Source organism: Aedes aegypti, chromosome 3, assembly GCF_002204515.2.
Source record: "Aedes aegypti strain LVP_AGWG chromosome 3, AaegL5.0 Primary Assembly, whole genome shotgun sequence".
Classification (NCBI taxonomy): Eukaryota; Metazoa; Arthropoda; class Insecta; order Diptera; family Culicidae; genus Aedes; species Aedes aegypti.
The window spans coordinates 53,348,642-53,369,703 of record NC_035109.1 but is presented as its reverse complement, the minus strand read 5'-3'; the positions used below and the strand labels follow the sequence as shown (position 1 = coordinate 53,369,703).

At 34.7% G+C, this 21,062-nt stretch overlaps 1 protein-coding gene across 17 annotated transcripts in view; it reads right to left on the bottom strand.

Moving 5' to 3' along the window:
• Nucleotides 1–5,740: 5,740 nt before the first annotated feature.
• Nucleotides 5,741–21,062, bottom strand: part of LOC5576021 (very low-density lipoprotein receptor) — a 1,100,036-nt gene continuing 1,084,714 nt past the window's right edge. For all 17 annotated transcript variants that reach the window (XM_021855964.1, XM_021855956.1, XM_021855970.1 and 14 more), the window contains one exon: nt 5,741–8,423. Coding sequence is in view for 16 of the 17 variants with exons in the window: in XM_021855956.1 (XP_021711648.1) it covers nt 8,379–8,423 (45 nt within the window). In the remaining variant the exon portion in view is untranslated. The remainder of the gene's footprint in view (nt 8,424–21,062) is intronic.

The window sequence follows — 21,062 nt, the reverse complement described above, 5'->3', positions numbered from 1 at the left end:
TATAATAACCCAATATTCGTCTTAATAATATCTCAATATTCGGCTTTTACAATTTCTCCCTGGGCTTGGAATTATATTTTCCAGCGAGCGATGAGTTTTGATAATGGATCGCTGTTGTTAGTAGTTTTGATTAAATGATGTGTGAATTTCGAAGCAATGGCAACCTTTTTATTACAAAATTTAGATTTTATCTTCTGGCCTAAGGATTCTGGTTAAACTACTGCATAGTACGGCTATCACGCATAAAAATTACTTTCACTTCGAGAAAATAAAATTTCAAGCTGCCGAGAAGATTAAAAACTGAGGGTGGATTAGGAGCACAATCAGACCCTTGAAAATGTGGGTAGTTCGGGTAAGAAACAATCGGATAACTCTTGATCGTTTCTGCTTTTTATTTATAAACGAGCAGAGAGTCACTACCGTTGAATCGACTAAATTTACGCGAATGTTCATCATGCTGTAAATGTCAAATGTCGGCATTCGAAGGATTAAAACAAAAACAAAAAAAAACCGCTCTTGGTCTATCGCCAGCTATTCAGCGAATCCTGACCGATTACCCCTCCCAATCTCCAACTCCGTAGCACTTATGAGGGTGTCGCTGAGTCGGTGGCCTCTCATTAAGTAAGTGCTACATCAATATTTCATCTTCTTTTCCTAAGTTACGGTAAAGATGGGCATGGCCGGGAATAGCATATTTATGGTTCTGATATTCTTGTGTAGGATTGGTTCACTTTCCCAGTCTTACTCCTGAAAGCAATCTAGGTGAGATTATCAAAATAAAAAAAAAACATGAATATTACTAGTATACATAGTATACAATCTACGAAGTATACCGTATCTACGCTAACGCTAGTTAACAGATTAATGTAATCGGTTGAAAATCGTTGGTGCTTTTTTAATGTTACCGTGGATTTAGTAGTTTCTACAATAAAATTGATTTTAGTGTATAAAAATATAATGCGTTTATCTTGTAGGTTCGTTTCGATATCAAACAAAAAATATGAGTATTCCAGTGAGTTCTCAATTTACTCCAATGATAGCCGAAACAGTTTTCAATTTGATTTCACAGACAGCATAGAATTTCATAGAAACATTTGTCTGCTCTCAGTTGTGCTATTTTATGCGAACCATTCATAATTGGTTTTTTTTTATTTAAAAATACAAGAGGTAATGCATAAGTTGAAAAAAAAAAATAAAAATATGAAATTGAGCATGCCGACATTTGAAGCGACAAACCATTCATTATTTTTAAACAATTCCATAACCTTAACATTCGTACTGTTGTCCCGACATAAAGGTGAATGGTCAAATTTTACTTATTAGACATAGAAGCATGAAACGAGCTCGCCATTTGATAGTCCATCGTCGACAGGGCAGAAACTTTCATTTTCGTCAGCAACATGCCTAACACACACGAGCTAAGGGGCGATCCATTAATTACGTAAGACAATTTCAAACCCCCCCTCCCACCATGGTAAGATTTTTTGTATGAAAATTAAAAATAAATTGTATGGCACGTAAGAAATCTCAAACCCCCCCTCCCCCCATAAACCCTTACATAATTAATGGACAGCCCCTAAATACACGAAAAAACACCACCGAGACGCAAAAACCGACTTTATGGCTGGTGTCATAGCATTGCCCGGCAAAACGTGCGCAATCCGAGAACAGAAAAAAACACGAGGCGTGAAAACAGACTTGTTTGCTCGGGCCTTCTCGAAGCACTCAAATGTCTACAGTTGTTTGAGGTATTGCATAAATCTCCCAATAATCGGAGAACGTGCCTTTGGAGCCGGCCTTCTGGTATGATGTTTTATATTCACTAAGGATAGTTTCCGATTCCCGGCATTCCTGTTTCCCGGGATTCTCATATTTCCCCGGAAGTTTTATTTCAATCACGAATTGACTATCTATATTCAAAGAAAAACTATCATACAATTTACTTTCCATGTCATACTAACCGATGTCCTCACCATATTACTAATTCAATGTTTTTTGTTGTTTTTCAAATAGTTATACAGTCAACCCTCCATGATTCGATGTTCCATTACTCGATATCGACTCATGAAACCATACTAAATTAGGAAAATCGTGGTTATTATGATGGTCCCCTTAAACAGCTTTCCAAGGAATACCTGTTTCATGACTCGAAATTTCTATGAGTCGATGGTCCCTTCAATATCGACGCATGGAGGTTTGACTGTAAATAAAATGCATAATTTTTGAAGATATGATTTTTCCACGAAAGATTATATGCAATACAAATCTTTGTAAAAATCGATTTCATAAATTAGGTAAGCTTAGAAAGTTTGCTTCGTGGATTTTGTTGAATATACAATTTCAACGTAAGAATCTAGTTAGTTCTCATTCTCATAGCTTGATAACAAAGTTTTAATAATGGCAACAATGATTTTAACTCTAGACGATTTGTGAAGAATGATTTTCATTCTAAATTTTATTGCATGGAATTTTGGTATTTTATAAACGTTTTTGTTTTGAAGCCTTTTGTTCAAAAGAAAGCCAAGAGATTTTTTTTGATAAACACAAATAAATTACTTAGAAAAAAGAAAAATAACCATACAAATTTACGGGTATAAATCATAATATACATTAAGTAGGTACGAAGAGTTTCTTAAAAATATGTCAATTTTGCTTTATTTTCACGTTTTTATGGAATTTCACGGGAAATTACAATTCTATTTCGTTACCCTGGGCGTCAAATTCCGGAAAATTGGATACCCTACGCGGAGAAAATAAAAAAAAACATATATACACTGTTAAAAATAATGAAGATTACACGTCATGTAAACTTCATTTATGCGATGTAAACTTGACGTCATGTAAATTTAAGTCTTAAATCATGTAAAAATGTGTTATATGTCATGTATCCACTCAGGATCCTGTTGGATTACATGACATATAATTGAAGTTTACATGACATATCATGTATATATCCATGATATTCCACGCTCCAATTATGTGCATTATATGTCTCAGAATTTTACACGTTTCGTTCGAACTGTGTAAGTATTTTATAATTCATTTTTGAATTATTTTTCGCTCTATTTCATTCGCTCCTTCTATTGTTGTCAGAAAGCAAACACCGGAGCTTAGTGCTTAATAGTTACCTCAAATTTCAGTATGTGACATAGTGCTGAGAGTTGAGTAAATTAATCTGCCGGTAGAGTGGAAAGAACTTAGCTTGTTTTTTCGCAAAGCTGTAAATAAAACAACTACAACCTCATTTACTCAAAATTAGGTTAACATCCGAACGCCCCAAACAGAATGAACTCAATCTTGAGTACTTTATTTTCTTTGTTTACTGAATATACTGAAATTTGGGATAATTTATCCAGCTTTTTACGCTAGCCTGCAATAAATTTTGAATCACCCCTAGTTTAATATATCTTACATGCACAATAAATTGTATGCCATGATCATATCAAGCTTAGAGGTAAACGAAATTAGTTATGTTGACAACAAACAGTTTGACATATTCTTGTAATATAATTTCTATATTTTCTATAATCATTTTCAATCTAACCTTTTTCATTTTTTAGGACACCAGTTAATCAACAAAGTTTATGGAATTGGTTCTAAATTATCCTTAAAAGCTTTATCCGTAGAGCAGTTCAACGCTGCAGACTGGCATAGGACAATCTGGCTTGTGAAGATAGTTTAAGATTTGTAAGAATTCTGTTCCTCAAACATCTCTCAGGATGTAGTCTGTTTGGTCTCTGGCTTGGTTTCTCTAAATAGTTTCTTGTATTTTCTGAAGGCGTTATCCAGAAGACATTACGCAGACAGGAGCTATATGTATCTATATTCCCTCTTCTGTTACTCGGCCCAATATGTGGGCTGACTTTCGTCTCGTCACCGACAACACAAATAATCAGCCATTATTCAGAACACCACATCACATTATTGGCACATGGTATAACAGATATATTTAAAAAAAAAATCAATCTGCCAATACAAAGTTTTCTCTATATTGTCTTGAAATTTAACTGCGGCGTTAATTTTGGCGCCGCCAAAAAAGCAACTTCATGCCCAATGTTTTAGCATTAAAAACGTTCCTCCCCTAAAAGTGATTTAATTTTGTTTTTGTTTTTACAAAGGAGATTTTTACTGTTCCCAATAAGCAGAAACTTAAAATATGAGAAAAACCTCTCATTATCCAAGACTTCGCCATTATGACCACGGTTGTATGGATAATACTTGTATTTTAATGTTGATATTTTTTATAATGTTGGGGACTGCATGTCATATTGGATTTTACAGGAATAGGGTAGTCTCTTGGTCCTCAGATTCCTAAATGAAATCAAATTAAATATTTAATACGATGAATACTTGTAAAAAAAGTAATTCAAACCAAAACTTGGATGTTAAACAAGCGTAGTGAAAATGTTTGCCAGTTCAATTAACAACCTAAAATTTAAGCCTACTAAGCCAGTGCTATAAAATCGGTAGACAAAAATTGTCAAAATCGAATCACCCCTCGTTGTTTTATAGCTAGCGTAAAAAGCTGGATTGCGTACTTTATTTACCACTGGACTGCGAAGTGCGGTCTCATAAGTGCGAAAGTGTGAATAAAAGTGCGGGATTGCATCGAATCATGTTGGTGTCTTCAGAGCACTTATTCTTTTATTTGTGAAGAAAAACTCCCCCGGTAACGCCTACCCGATTTGATGCAACTGCGCACATTTATTAGCGTTTCCGCACATGTAAAAACTTTGCGATAGTCCAGTGGTGAAAGAAATACGCAATACTAATATCATGGTTTTCCAGTCATGCGGTTAATCGATCTTGATGTGTCTCTCAATTTCAAGCAAAGTCATTATACTTAAGAATTTCTTGGAGAACTAAGCTGCCGTGAATCGCAAGTCAGTCCCATCTGCATTTTCGTCAAAATTGAGTTGAGTTCTGTTTTTAACGTATCTTCCAATACTCTTTCAGCTGCTCTGATGAGATAATAAGATTTATTCGGAAAAAGTAGGAAAAAATAGCAAGTCAAATTGTCCCATCATTAAAAGTAATCGCATAGCAGTTCCACTACAGCTTTCCGCACAGTGTAACTCAAAAATGAACCGTGTTTTGATCATCTGTATATTTTTCTCAGATAGATATTATAGTGAAAAGCAAATTGAAAAAGTTTCATTAAGATTTGAACATGTTCCAATCACTGGAATTTTTTGAATATTCGTGTGGAAAACGAGTTTGGAAACTTCACACCCCATTTTCTCAATGCCTACTTTTTACAGATGGGACTGACTTGCGATTTACGGCAGTAAGCTGGAATCAAAATTACTCAACCATCTGAAATATATCCTCATACACCAATTCGTAAAGTATCATACATTGAACAATTTTGAAGTAAAGCAAATATTGTTCAGTGGCTTCCTGAACAGGTTTGAAAACCATGAAGTTATAATTTTCATCTACAAATTTTTTTGTGATAAATTCTTTATCCATCCAGTTTGAAAATTATTTGCGATATTGAATTTATGCTATATAGCAAATCCAAAAAAAAAAAATGAAGATGACTCGCACTTTTCAAATTCAATTCAGGTTTTCATTCCCTGTACAATGATTTCGGATTAGTATGAAATGAACATTCAAATATTTCTTAGTACATTACATTACTCTTTCGGTTTTAGTTTACTTCTTTGCCTTGGTTTCCACTTGATGCTTACAATGTATTGTATTCAACTTAATGTGTGTTGTGTTTGTTTCTGTCTTCTTTTTTTTTTCTTTTACCTCCCCACCATATATTTTGTCCATCTCAATTGTTTTCTTGCATGATGTGGTTGCTTTTGCTTCGTTATCGATTCAGTATATACAAAACGATAATTAACTTTGCGAGTGATTTTGCCGCTTTATTTGACATCCATCTGAGTCCATTCGGTCGTCGCTTCAATTGCAACACTAGTTTGAATTGTGCTTTTTGCCGTATTGGAACGTTATTCGCGTTAGCAAAACTCAACTTTTGATCTCAGTTCAGCTCGTTTAGCTCACTCGCCTCTCATCATTCCGGTAGCCGGCTGAATCAACTTTTATGTACATAATTAGCAAAATGGTTCGATTTTGTTGTTGCTGTGTGATGATTTGTTAATTTATGTGAGTCGATAATCTGTATTCTAAATGAGCTTACGGTAGTGAAAGTCATAAATCTCGTTTTTGTTTTTTTTCTTTATTTTGTTAATTATTAATAGGTATTAATCATGAATGGGATACTCTCACTTTGAAAAACCTCTCCGGTTGCTTCTCACATAGTCTTCCAGCTTTGAACGATTTTGGCGATTTTTGGCTTTTGTTCTCGCGATTGCTACGATCCCCTTTTATGTTTTCTTCTCAATTTGGCAGGAGTGTTCCACTTTTTTTCTAGTTTTCTTTTTTTGCCCTTACCTTCTTTCGTTTAAAAATAGCTCTAAAAAGTTCTAATTAGTTTTTTGTTTTAGGATTTAGTTTCTTTGTTGTTTCTGGAAGGAAAGAAATTCGTTTGTTCACAATAAGATCTCTGCTTCTCGGTCTGGTTGCTAAGAGACGGATCAACGCGAAACGTAATGGTATAGGTTCAACATCAATAAAATCGTTTGGCAAGAATTACTTTTACTGGAAGGAATTCGGATAATCGTAGTTGACAGTTTTCCTCGTTTGTCTATGCAGTAAACAACAGCTTTCAACTTCAGGCTGCGGAGAACGAGTTCTCTAGTTTTTTTTATACCAACAAAATCGAAAATACAGCTTCTTGGGTTTTGTTAGTTTTTGAGCAAAATATTCCCACCTCTCTGAGCAATGAATTTCGTAAACTTGAAAGGGCTATGTTTGTTATCTATATTCATTCTTGTTTGAAAATTGAGTGACTTCAGGAAGAGCTACTAAATATTTGTATTACTCTGCTATTTGTAGAATTTGGGAGAGAAAATGGTCGAAACGAAGTCTGGGATAAGTACATCAATTTAGAGGCCATTTTTTATATTCTTTCAATTGTGACAGACTACCCGACTCGTTCGATCATTTTCTGTATAAGTAAAAATACGAGGATTATTTCAGCTAAAGCTTCATGTAAAAAAGGTTGAAATGTTAATTATTATTTGACATTCGCAGCATGCTTTAATGTGTGAATGCTAACTTACATCGTAGTTGGCCATAATCCGAGCAGCACAGCACACGCTACAAGCCAGATAAAGTAACTCATTTACGACTAAATTTAGTCATAATTCAGTTATGTGCTACCAAGATTATGTCGTACAATACGATTCAATTCTGCTGGGATGCAGTTTTAGGGTCCTTACAAATTTTCGCTAGTGATCAATCTCGTTAGAGAGGATGATTTTAAATTTATCTACTAAAATGACATCTCCTTTCCACTAGTTCGATGGAATATTTTTTTGATTTTCTTCAACATTCTCTCTCCGTTCGTCATTTAAAATGTATCTTAACGAAAAAAATATCTACACCATTGTTTGTGAAAGGTTAGGTTTGTTTTAGTCTAGATAAACACTTTATTATTTTTCTAGCGATTCATTTTGTTATCTTTTTTACAGTACAAATTTTACGTTCCCTCATAGCCTACTATGCGACTAAGGCCGAATAGATTTGCACAGTTTTTTTGTTTTCTTTTTTTTATTTCGAATAATTTAACGGAGCAACAAAGATGGACGACTTGTTCTGTTAATTGATAAACACACGTAAAAGTTAGCATACATCCGTCTTCATAAGAAGTTAACAAAGAAAGTGCGTTACATAATAAGGTTCGGTTTGACCGTAAACTTTTCCACCATGAAGGTTATTTATAAAAAGAAAAAAAACTGGACTAAAGTAATAGACTACTAAACGTTGGAATACAATCTTTCCGACACAATTCTGCTTTTCCTATACAATTTGAGCTACTCAAACACACTCTTCACTAGAAGCTACCATAGTTAGATTTGACCTACCCTTAATCGAAGAAATGAAAATTGAATTTCAAGCTAAATATATCAACTGTTTAAATAGAACATAACACATTGAAGCTGCTATCTTGGAAATCACGAATTTCCCTTGCGCGGATGCATGAATGTATGTGTGTCTCTGTATATGTATGTGTGTGTTTGTCTAGCTGCCACTTGAATTTTCCCGCGCATATTCTTTTAAGTAAAATTAAGGATGGTTCTAGGTTCCCGCTCACTCTGTACTCCTGCACCACTCCACACTTCGCCCTTTGGTTGGTTCTAGCGCACCGAGTGTCTGTTGTGCAAAACCGTGGCGCAGACTTAGGTCCGATGATGGCTTAGCTTATAAACGGTTTGTCTTTTCATTCTGGTTTTAGTTGTTCAATTCGAATAGACTGAAGAGTTTTGCGTGTGCGTGTGTTTGCGTGTATGTGTGACCGACAGCTAGACGAAATCGTTGGTGCCGGGTCTGTTCAGCGGTTCTTGGGCCTGGAATAGGAAAACGAAGAATTAGATACAGATTGTTGGTGGATAGTTAACCTATGGGGTTTCTTTCATGCTTATTGCAACTAAATGGAATAAAGATCGATATACAGTCACTTTTACTTGTCGATATCGAGATATAGAAATATCATTAATGACTTCCTAAGGTACCATAAACCAATTTCAAATTCAATTCGTGTTCTATACCTCGATATGGGGAGTTGACTGTATAAATAATAAAAGTAACGGAATAATAACACAAAACTGCTTGAATTTCCCACTTTGTCAATCTCAGAAACGATAAAATAATTGAAGGAAAAGGCATGCATACTCATTGCTATACTTATGGTGATATGGGGGTGACCCATTTCGCATACAAACGTTTAGCATAATGGACGTTTCGCATATAGCAGATTCATAGAAGAACAGGTAGCATTTTAAAGAAGGCATATAAATCTCATTAAGCCAAATGTCTATTATGCGAAATGTCCTTATGCAAGACGTCATCTTAATGTGAAATGTCCGGTAATATGATATTACTAAATGTGTGGGAATATGATACTACTAATATATGCATAGTTATAATTCGACTTGTGAAACTCAGTTAACATTAATTTTAAGAATCTAAAAATAAGACGAATCGAATCGAATATTTTACAAAATGATAGATCAAGCCAAACATACGAAATTTACACACGTGAGATGAAACTTTCAAACGAACAATAGGCATAATCGATTACATTGATAATGACGAATTTAGAACGTCTCACATATGCATATAAAAACATTTCTGGATGCTAAAAGTTTAAATTATGAAAGCACTGTGGGACGTCCTAAATTATGGTAAGCAAACCATACCTTTACAATTATTACAACATGTGTAACAGGGTAACTAAAAACTGAATTTTATCGCATGTTTCTAACGATTGTATAACATTTTGCGGTAATCCACTTCGCGGTAAACCATTTCGCGGTGTATCATTTTGCGGTATGACGTTTCGCGGTTAGTACCGTTTGGTGGTATGCCATTTCGCGGTCAGTACCATTTCGCGGTGTACCGTTTCGCGGTTTGTACCGGGAACAACCTTTGTTCAAAAGAAGGGAAAATCACTGATGAAAAAGTTATCAGTGATATTGCGAAAAATCAATCGTGCAACTCGTACGAAAATCCTTTGATCAAAAGAAGGCAAAATCACCAATTATATGCTAGTAGTTACTATTTACAATTAACAATGTACAGTGAAATAAGCAAAAAACATATGCATATGTGTAGTTCCGGGTCATTGAAAGAATATACTTTTAATGACAGAAGGCAAAATCTCGAAAATAAATGTTATCGTATATCACGATAGTATTAACTTTTGAGACAGAAGAAAAAAAAATGAAGAAGACTTTTGATGAAAGTTCCATAAACTTTAATGGCAATAATGATGAGAAAAGCAATTTTTGAAAGAACAACCTATGATCAGAAGAAGGAAAAATCTCTTATGAAAATGTAAGCAAGTGTAATGGTTGTATCGTTAAGGCGCAAGAAAAAATGGCACAAATGTCAGAATTGAAAAAGCAGTTTTCTTCTTTTAAAACAACAAATTGATAAAAATAAAAACACACAGCCTTTTTATTTGGCAAATCAAAGAGCCGTGTGTTTTTATTTTCTTCGATTTGTCTATTTGAAAAGAGAAAACTGCATTTTCATTTTTGACTTTTGTGCCATTTTTTCTTGCGCCTTAAACCAGCATAACTACAAAATACTGTTAAAAACTTAAATAAAGTAAAACTGTCAGTTAAAAATTTTGCCTGAAAAAATCAAAAGAATTGGTCATCTAATGCAAAGCTAAAGTGCGTAGATAGCGTTCCTCTAGAATAGGCATTAGGCTGATACAAATATTAATTTTCTTTTATGTCACCCCCCCCCCCCTTCGAAAATCCGAAAATTTTGAAGGGGAGAAAAAAAAAGATTCATCATTTTTTTTGACATCAGTTAGGTTTTTTCAATTTACAAAGTAAAAAACAAGTAAAATAATGATCCAGAGGACGATTAAAAACAGTTTAACAACTATCATTAAAAATAAAAACTCGAAAAAATAACTTTTTTTTCATTTTTATTTTTTTGTTCCTTATTTATTTTTATCCCCCCCCTCGTACCTTTCAAGTGGTCTCGGACATAAAAGAAATTTAATATTTGTATCAGCCTTAGTGCATCCTAATCAAAATTTCTAGTGATAACTTTGGATCAAAAATCACCAAAATCATTTAACTGACAAGCACATGAAATCGTAAATATTCATTTCAATTTGAAAAACTTTTGCAACCTAACCTCACTTTTGATCGCCCATATATATATATATATATACATATATATATATATATATATATATATATATATATATATTTATATATATATATATATATATATATATATATATATATATATATATATATATATATATATATATATATATATATATATATATATATATATATATAAGTTATAGCTTATGTATAAGGTACCGCGGGGCAAGTGGGTAAATGGGGTAAGTGAAAATAATTGGTATATTTTACTTAATATGTGAATTAACGTTTTAAACTCATGCGTAAACCTTTGAGGCCATTGAGAACATTACGATAGGCAAGAGATTTCTGAGATTTTTCAGCCATAATTACATAATACAGTCAAATATTGTTAGCCTGTCAACTATAACTCCGTAACAAGTTGGCGGCGTGCAATCTTATTTTAACATTTGCAGTGGAAAAAAGTTGCGGAAAATAATTTTCTGTACCACTTCTAAGTTGTGCCCTCTGATAGTTTTAAACTGCAATATAAAAGGTTTTAGAATTTATTCGACGTATACCTAAAAATAATTAAATAAAAACACCGTCAATTTTCTAAGCACGTGGGGCAAGTGAAAAGTTTCTCATTAGAGATTGAATTTGTGTTTTCTCTTTAGGTAGCTATAAGCATACAAGGTTTGTAATAATTATAGAACAACAGAACGTGCTGATAATTTAAGAAACACTATACTCAAAGCGTTAAAAGCTATTATCATGGCCAAATCATGGAACTTCTCTAAAAAAAGGTTGCCAAATATTACGATATTAATATGTTTACTTCGGACAGCCGATTAAAAGGAAGACGTTGATTGAAAAGTTCCAATATAAGAGAACGCATGGAAATCTCGTGGAATATCTATGTAAAGCTAGTTCAAAACATGAAAAATGGGGTATAGGTGTATCCACATAAAAAAGTTTCTAAATACTTTATTGAAGGATTCTTTTTGATTTCTACCGAAGATTTACTATTTTCTTAACAAATAACGTGCGGTGTAAATTCTACAGAGCAGAAATGCAATTGCTGTCCCACGATGTAAGAACTAACATTGGAAATGTTGCAGTAATAATGTTGTCGAATCATTTCAACAAACATAACTAAACAGAAGAAAATACAAGTAACAAGAATAAAATTTTCTTTGTTTACATGTAACTTATGTTATTGTTCATTGGGACGCCCTAACAAATGTTAAAGGTAATGGAAATCGTGAATATAACTGTTAGTTTTTGAATTTATTGTTCAAAACGATAAACTTTTCACTTACCCCACTTGTGGGGCAAATGAAAAGTAAAAAGACGTTTTTCAAAAACTTTTTCTGTACTTTTTTCTTCAATTTTACATAAAAATAAATTTCAGCACACTGCTTATATTTGGTGGGAGTCAAGCTAAAAAATATTCACGACCTCATTTGTTTTAATTTAAAGTCTCTAGGCTTTGAAGAGTCCCAACTATGCGAAATCCATTACCCACTTGCCCCACGGTACCTTAAATAAAAAATACTTTTCCAATTGTAAACAATAACAGTAGGATTCGTCATTGGGGCCAAAATAAATCCTACATATCAGCGATGTAGCTATTTGATTAATTTTAAGTCCACAATTTGGCCAAACGGCATTCAAACAAATTGCTGGACATCATTCAAAATACAGTCAGCTCTCCCTTACTCGATATAGAGTTAGATCCGAGATGAGCCAGCCTCGGGGTGCAAATCTCGTTAAGAAATACAATAATAATAGCAGATAATAAATCTTCGAGCTGTTTAGTGGAATACCTATAAGTAAATGAAAAATCGAATTTTGTACTATTTCGACCTCAACTGAAAGGGTTCATGCACAAATTTCATAACGCTGAAAATGGCCATTTTTGACACCCACCCACCCCCTCGTAACGCTTTTTATATGAATATTTTACAAATTTGTATGAGCCGTAACATCACGAGGGCACCCACCCACCCCCTTCAGCATTATGAAATTTGCGAATGAGCCCTAAGGCAGTTTTCAGTGTCGTGTTCTAGTCGTGTTAGAAAAGCATAGTAAATGCTGGTTTTCATTACTAATTGCGATGGATCGCAGTTATACTGGGACTCGATAGCTCCCTAACTCGATGGTCTTTTCAGTATCGAGTTATGGAGAATTGACTTTTATACATTATAATCCAAAGGCGCGTCCACGTTCGAAACCATGAGTAGGACAAACGTTGGCAAATATTTTGTGCACAGTGAAACTAAGAAAAAGTTTAAGTTTAGTTTTGTATAAGATTTCCTTTCAGGGTTTATATAAACAAATTGCTCCAGATATTCCTTCTAAGATTTCTACAGAAATTTCTCCAGAAATTTTTTTAAAAGAACTTACTCAAGTAAACCTAATTTTTAGGTATAATTCAAAGAATGTTTCCAGGGAAATGTCATTATAAAAAAACAAAACTAGCATCTGATAAAACTTGTGTAAGTTTTAAGGTAACCCTTAATGAACGAGTATCCCTGAAATTACTCCTAATGGACTCTTGTGGAAGTTTTAGAAGATTTCCTAGATAATTCGCTAAGGTAATGAAAAAAAAACTGTCAAATATCTGGATAGTACTCCGCAGGACTTTCTACAGAATTTCACAAATAATTTGGACGGAATCTTTGTAGATATGGTCAGAGGAGTTATTGGAAACATTGCTGTAGTATTATGTGGTGTCAAAAATTTGTGAAGATTGCAAGGAAATTTTTGAGAAACTTTTTAATAAATGTTTGGAACTGCAGGAGTAATACAAATATGAATTTCTGAAAAAAAAAATCCTAAAAAAAAAACTAGATTTGTTTGAAGAACCTCTCAATAAATTTTGGATTTTTGGGAGGAAACGTTGATGAATTCGTAAAAAAAATCCTCATGAAAAGGCGAAGGAATTCTTGCAGGGTCTTTTGAAAAGCTATTTTTTTTCAAAAACACTGAAATCAACCTCGGAAAAAATTTTGTAGAAAGCCTTAGAAAATCTCCTAGATTAACAACTGGAGAGATCGGTTGATAGATTTGTGCAAAAATTCTGGAGGAAATTGAAGGATAGTTTTGGAAAAGAATCAAAGTAACAGCTGACGAATTTGCTGGAGGTACTAGCTATGGATTTCTGAAGGATTTCCTGGAACAAATTCTGGAACTATAGAAATTCTTCTAAGCATCCTTTGAACAATCGTTGCAGGAATTCCCTGGGTGAATTAGTAGAGAAATCGCTAGGAGAGTTTCTGGAAAGATCCCTGTAGGAGACTCTGAAAGTTTTAGAAATAAAATCGCTATGATCATTCCTGATGCTTTTACTCTCGGGGGATCTGAGACGAAATTCTTGAAGAGTCTGTTAAACCCGTTATAATCTCTGAAAGTTTTTTTTTGTACTTGTACAATTTTGAATAAGTTGTTTTTTTTTGCAACGAAGTGGCAAGGCTAATCACAAAAGTTTTCAGGAGATACTGCAGACGCTTAAAAAATGTTTCATCACGCAGAAATTCCATCATATATTTTGTTTTATGTTCTTCATCAATTTTGCAAAAAAAAAAAACGTTAAACACACTTTGTTGTGGAAGTTGAAATTGCTATGAAAATCGTCAAGAGATTTAGCAATGCTCTGATAGATTATATCAAGAATGATATCACTCTATTCACAGTCTGGCGGATATATCTATCAACGAATTCCATCCAGAATGAGTTGAAAAATATAAAAATCGTGCTCGATAGTCTTAGATTTGGATTAAATTTTGCAAATGTTTTTGGTATGGTAGATAAAAGTGTTTTCCATAGAAAAAAATATCATTTTGACTCGAATTAAGTTTCATTTTTTTATTTTTTTCATGAAAAAACATAAAATATGTTTTCAGTGTGTATTTTTTACATGTACACGGAGCCACAAATCAAGCCAACTTTGACTTCTTTTGACGCAATTCGGCTCTTCCGTGGGATAACCCTAATTTGGGTTAACTGACATATACCTACCAGTAGGTTGTTTCCGTTTGACAACAGCAAAACAAACAACTCAGTGCAAACAAAAATCTACCCAGCGTTAGCTTTCGAAGTCTCCGTAGTGGGTAAAAACAACTTAACATTAGGTAAACTCGAAAGAACCCAAATTTGGCATATTCCATTGAACTTCGACGATGGGTCGGTGTATCTCTCTCTGTCTTTGACAACATTGCTGTTGCGAGAGAGGCAAAACAACCCAACCGTGGGTAAAAACTAAATGCAGTTTACCCTAATTTTGAGTATAAAGAACATATTTTTTGAGTAATCTGATTTCTCCGTGTAGGCCAAACGGTTCACCACAATTTCTTCATAGAAAATTTAGGCCATGTTCTCGAGTGAAAATGATCGATTTTTCTATGGAAAACACTTATTATATCATAGCAAAAACATGCGCAAAATTTACTGCAAATCGAAGATGGTCGAGTTCTGCGACTGACCGATTTGACATGGAATTCGTCTATCGGAGCCAATCAAACATGACAGGATGAGAGTGCTTTAATCGGTGGGCAGTATTGTGACTGTAGATAAAAAATAATAAAAAAAAAATAACAAAAAATAATTCTCATTTAAAAACAAATTAACAAAATAGTATTGGTTTTAAATCAAAGTGCAGCTCAAAAATATTTGGCAAAATTTTACCTAATGAAACTTATTGGTGGATCAAGAACAATATTATTTTGTCAAAGTTCAAACAAAAAGATAACTTGAAGGCTTAACCTTTATACTCAGTTGTCAGCAGTTTTAGTGCGATTATCACGTTGCCAGTTCTTGGAATTTTACATGTACAGAGTTTGCCGTGGATATTTGAAAGAAACCATCCATTGAGATCCATCCATAAGAATAAGTGCGACGTTGATCGAATTTGTATTTACAATAAACAGATGCTAAATAGTTTAATTTTTTTTTGAAGCTTTCTACTAATTTTGTTTTTTTTTTTGTTGTGTTGTGGGTAGGACAATCCCTTGACTGTCCTACCCAGGTGTTTTTGTGCGTAGTACATGTCCTACCTGTCCTACTCACTTCCCGCGCCACTGTTATAATCTAAGAAAAGCGGTTACCGCGAAGTGGTATAGGCCGCAAAATGGCATACCGCGAAATGGTACAAACCGCGAAACGTTAAACCGCAAAATGATACTAACCGCGAAATGGTACACCGCGAATTGGTTGACCGCGGAATGGTTTACCGCCAACTGTCGGACAACCGTTCCTAACTACCAGTATGGAAAGATTTGAAGTAGGGTTTTGGTACCGGTACCGAAAGGTACCGACCGGTACCGGTCGACCAATTTTTGGTACCGAAATACCGGTACCAAGGTTTTTTTTTAACGACAGGTTTATCAATCTAAGCAGCCAGTGGCCCGGATAAAAAATACAATACAAAAACAATATAACGTATTGAAACAGTACCATTATATATATTGGAAATACAATACAGTGTTTTGTGAAATGACAATACAATTACAGTACAATATATTGTTTTCAACAGTTCACTGTATGGTATATGAGATTTTTGCAATATAATGTATGGGTGGTTAAGTATCGTAACAATACAAATATAGATATTTTCTCATACAAATATTTTGAAAACACAATATGATATATTGTTCATGTATTGTCTTGATAAGCAATTCGTGTATTGTTGTACAATACAAAAACAATTCAACAAACTGTATCATGGTTGCATGTCAGCTAATGTCAAGTGACTTCTAAAAAACTACTTATTTTGACTTTTTGAATATTTTCCACCCAACATTTCTTGCTTTTTGAACTTGTTTTGTTTATTTCTTTCAGCAAAGCTACATAGAAAAAAGCAACAGTTGTTTTACGCGAAAATAGGAATTTGACCAAAATTGTAAGGTATAAAACCAATTAAAAGCAATACAATGTTCTGTTACAACATATTATATTGTTTTTGAATTGTATATCCAAACATGATTAATATTGCTTCGACATTCAATTACAATACACTGTATTGTATCCAATACGTTATATTGTACATTAATGGTTTATTCCATTCACTGAATGATACGTTTTTATCCGGGTGACTACACATATCATTGGTTGCTATTCCGATTGACCGAAGTCAGTGAAAATGCACAAAGAATCAACTAGAAGATCGGCTGGGATTGGCCATAATCTTCTTCAGTGTGCATAATTCAGTGCCTCTATTTATACATGGTCAATAACGGCGCCGGCCACGTCCTTGCAGTCAGGTGGGATTGGGAAAGGAATGTAAGTGTGTAACCTTTGCTATTTGGAGACCGTGTTTGCCTCTGCACCTCCACAAAGGTTACTGGGAGGGATGTTTGTTAATGGGGAGGATCGTTGGGTCACAGGATTCACTTTGATAAGCGATTAGACCATGATACATAATTATTAGTGAGATATAAACATGCGTATATGTAAATATAATATTTTCATTTGATATGAACAATATCTGTGTAGAGAAAAATGCCGACACTTGACGTGACGAACCTTTCAAAGTTTGTTGAATAAAGTGAACCTTTTGCAAGTCTACACTTGTAGTGTCGAACCATTCAAATTTTTTTTTTCAATTACAAAAATAAAGGTAAAAAAAGGCGCTTTGAAAAAAAAAAAATTAGACTTGAATAATTAATGATTCAGAGCTTATGTCGACACTCATAGTGACGAACTTTTCATAGTTTGTTGAAAAATCATATTTACAGCTCACCGTTGTAACGATTAACGGTGCAGTCATACATATTTTATAGATTAGAAATAGTAGCATGAAACGAGCTCACCAATTGATCCGTCAACCTTGAGCAGCAACAATCCACTTTCAGCTTTACTCGTTTGCTCGGCTATATAAAAGCACTCAGAGAAAATAGACGCGCGACCCTGCTCGGGCTGCTCGGGTTTTTTTGACGAACTGCCCAGGAGCAAGCGTCAACGTCGAAAGATAAAAAAGGACTAATCGAAGGCGGCACTTTTTCACTTTACTTGACCGATGCGCAACATGTTTGATCCTGCCCTCATCGCCGGCCCCCGCAGGAGCAAGCGTCAAGGTCGAAGGATCAAACACAACTCTCAATTTTTAATGTAGGCGCAGAATATGTTAAAAACTGGATACCCATAAAACTAGCCAATTCGAGCAACATTCGAACAGACCCAGAAGCCAGAAAGAGCTTTCTTCATGTCGGAAAGTTTTATTACAAAATTACGCTTACGAACGACAGTTAAACATTCAATTTTGAACATGCTATTCATTTTTAAAGATTTTCAGCAGCACATACAATATTGAACAATACATCTGTAACTTTTTCGAATCTGCTATAATAATGCTAATAATATCTTCAACAAACTTGTGTTTATTAACGAATTCGAAAACGTTGCAAATTTTTTGTGTAATACTGTATGCTTTAAATTCATTACAAAACAATCTTCCAGTAACGGTATTTTACCGGTACTACCGGTACTAAGAGTGACAGTACCATAGTACCGGTACTCATCAAAAGTGGTCGGTACTAGAAACCCTAATTTGAAGTCAATATATTCAATCAAAATCAAAAAGAGATTACGGTTTTGTCTCAAATTCCGTACATGACTCATATTCCGTAAACTCGACTTTAAACAGTGATTTTTCAATTAAATCTTCGAAATTTCTGCACAGGATGATCCATTCATGTACAATTCAAGTCCTCCATATCAAAACGTATTGAAAGTATCAGTTTCTATCTTTAAAATTTCCGCTGTTCGAAATATGAGAAGAACGGTACAGTTGAATGTAATCTTATAAAATTGAAAAAAAAAAAATGACTTCGATTATCGAAAAAAGATTCACCGAGTTCCATGCTAAACCACGCACAAGCTTGCCACTTAGAGTTCTGAATGATACAGCTGAAACTTTTTCCAACTCTTTGAGATTTCTGACTATTTCTTGGTATAATTCTTGATCTCCACAAGTATAAAAAAATTCAAACATCTGTTCTTCTTCTTTCTGGCATTACGTCCCCAATGGGACAGGGCCTGCTTCTCAGCTTAGTGTTCTTATGAACACTTCCACAGTTATTAACTGAGAGCTTACTGTGCCAATGACCATTTTTGCATGCGTATATCGTGTGGCAGGTACAAAGATACTCTATGCCCTGGGAAGTCGAGAAAATTTCCAACCCGAAAAGATCCTCGACCGATGGGATTCGAACCCACGACCCTCAGCTTGGTCTTGCTGAATAGCTGCGCGTTTACCGCTACGGCTATTTGGGCCCCATCTCTTTTTTTCTTAAAAAGTGTGCATATTTCAAGGATGTGTTATTCCGCTAAACCATTACTCTCTATAATACAGTTAACTCACCCTTACTCGATATTTTGTATATCGATATCAAGTTAGAGAACCATACAAAAAAATGGTTTTCATGAAGACGGGATTGGTGGTGTAATGGCTACCGCTTCTGCTCCATAAGCAGAAGGTCATGTGTTCAATACCAGGCCCGTTCCTTTCCTCGTACTTTGTAGTTGTATATCTCCCACTTGCTTCTATCTTCCATTCTTAATCTATCACACTCAAACTATTCGTTCATAGCTGCTAGAACCAGAGACGGACGAGAAACCGTTTCCCTAACGCTTCCATTCTTCCACGCGCATGCCTTTCCTTACGCCTGATACATAGGCAGTCTGCTAACCACAAAAGCAAACCTCTCTGCCATGTCTTTTCCCCCAATCCATACACTTCCGCATGAACTGGCGTAGATGCAATCGGACTCTAGGGTCTACAGTGGGCCAGTGTAAGTGCAGCATAATTTCCTCCCCCTTCCCCACATTGGTCTGCATTCTGACGTGGCAGTCACCATTGTTGCCTAAAAATAGAAGATCACCAGCACTTATACACTGAGAGTATCTGTTAGTCCCAAAGTCATTCGGTTGGTTCCTTGTGTACAGTAGCATCCACGGGCGGCCAATCAAGCTCAAGCTCAAGCTCATAGAAAAAAATGGTTTCCATGGCTACCTCGATGATCCCTTGAATCGCATTTGCACTGGTTTTGTATTCTATAACTCGATACCTCCCTAGCTCGATGGTCCCTTCAATATCGAGTTAGGGAGAGTTGACTGTAGCTTCCCTTTCTTCTTATACACCATCTTGATTGCATCATGATTTCTCAATTTTTCGACGGTGTCCGGTATTAGGTGCTGTCCCGGATCTCCCCCTACATATTTTTTGTAACCTGCCATACGATTTGTAACCTGCTGAAGATACCCTTTGTTTAGTGTTATTCAAATTAGGGTGGTCCACATTTTCACATATAACTTTTTTTATATTTTTGATTCAAAAATTGATGGTCAATTTTCTGAAGATATTTCTGCAGCATGTACAAGAAAAAAGAGTTTAAAAAATGCTTTTAGACACGCTAAATGATCAAAGCATGCGCGCATAATAAGGCGACCAAACTGGTGAGGCATACTCTAAAATGCTGCGAGTTAGCGAACAGAACAACGTTTCTAGACAGCCAATTGTATAGGATATGGAAAAAGAATGTCAAATGACAATCATTTTAATTTTTCTCAGTTGCTATAGTTGCTATACGTATTGATTCGAGATCTTAAGTTATTTACACAGCGTAATCATTTTCGTGTCTCGAGGATTAAATAATGTGTCTCTAGTAAATTTAGTATAGCTGAATCTGAATCCCTCTCAGAAATGTTCTAACACGTCACAATTTTGAGCTGCAGGTCGCCTAAGTTCACACATAATTAAAATTATTTACCAATGTTTTTAGTAATCTAATCCACCAAACTTTCAGAATATGACTTACAATTTTGTATTAGTTATAGCTTGGTTTTGATTGCGCGATTGAATTTTGATTAAATCGATTTTATCAACATTCCTGCTGCCTCCATACAAAATTCTTCGTTCGTTTAATATAACAATATACAATGAAGCTGTTAATCATTAAAACACCTTTGAGCATAGAAAACATTATGAACTATGTTTATAACTATTGTTTGAAATCGCTAAATGATGCATTTTCAACAGCCTATATCTCAAAAACTAGACACGGTGTGCCAGAAACCGTTATTAACAGAAAAAAATGTCCAAGAATTTGGCACCCACCATTCGAAAGATATATCACTCGAGCATCTTCTCCGTGAATTTGAAAATATTCTAACGAGGGAATCGAAAGTTATCATGATTTGAAAGTTTTGAGCTATTTTGGAAGGAAAATTCACATGCTTATGAACATTTCCCAACAGTGCATCATTATTAACTTGTAAACCAGCCAAATTATCACCAGCTTTGCATTAAACATTCAAAACATGTGACATCCAAGCACCTTCTCTGCAAATTTGAAATCATTTGGTCGAGAAAAT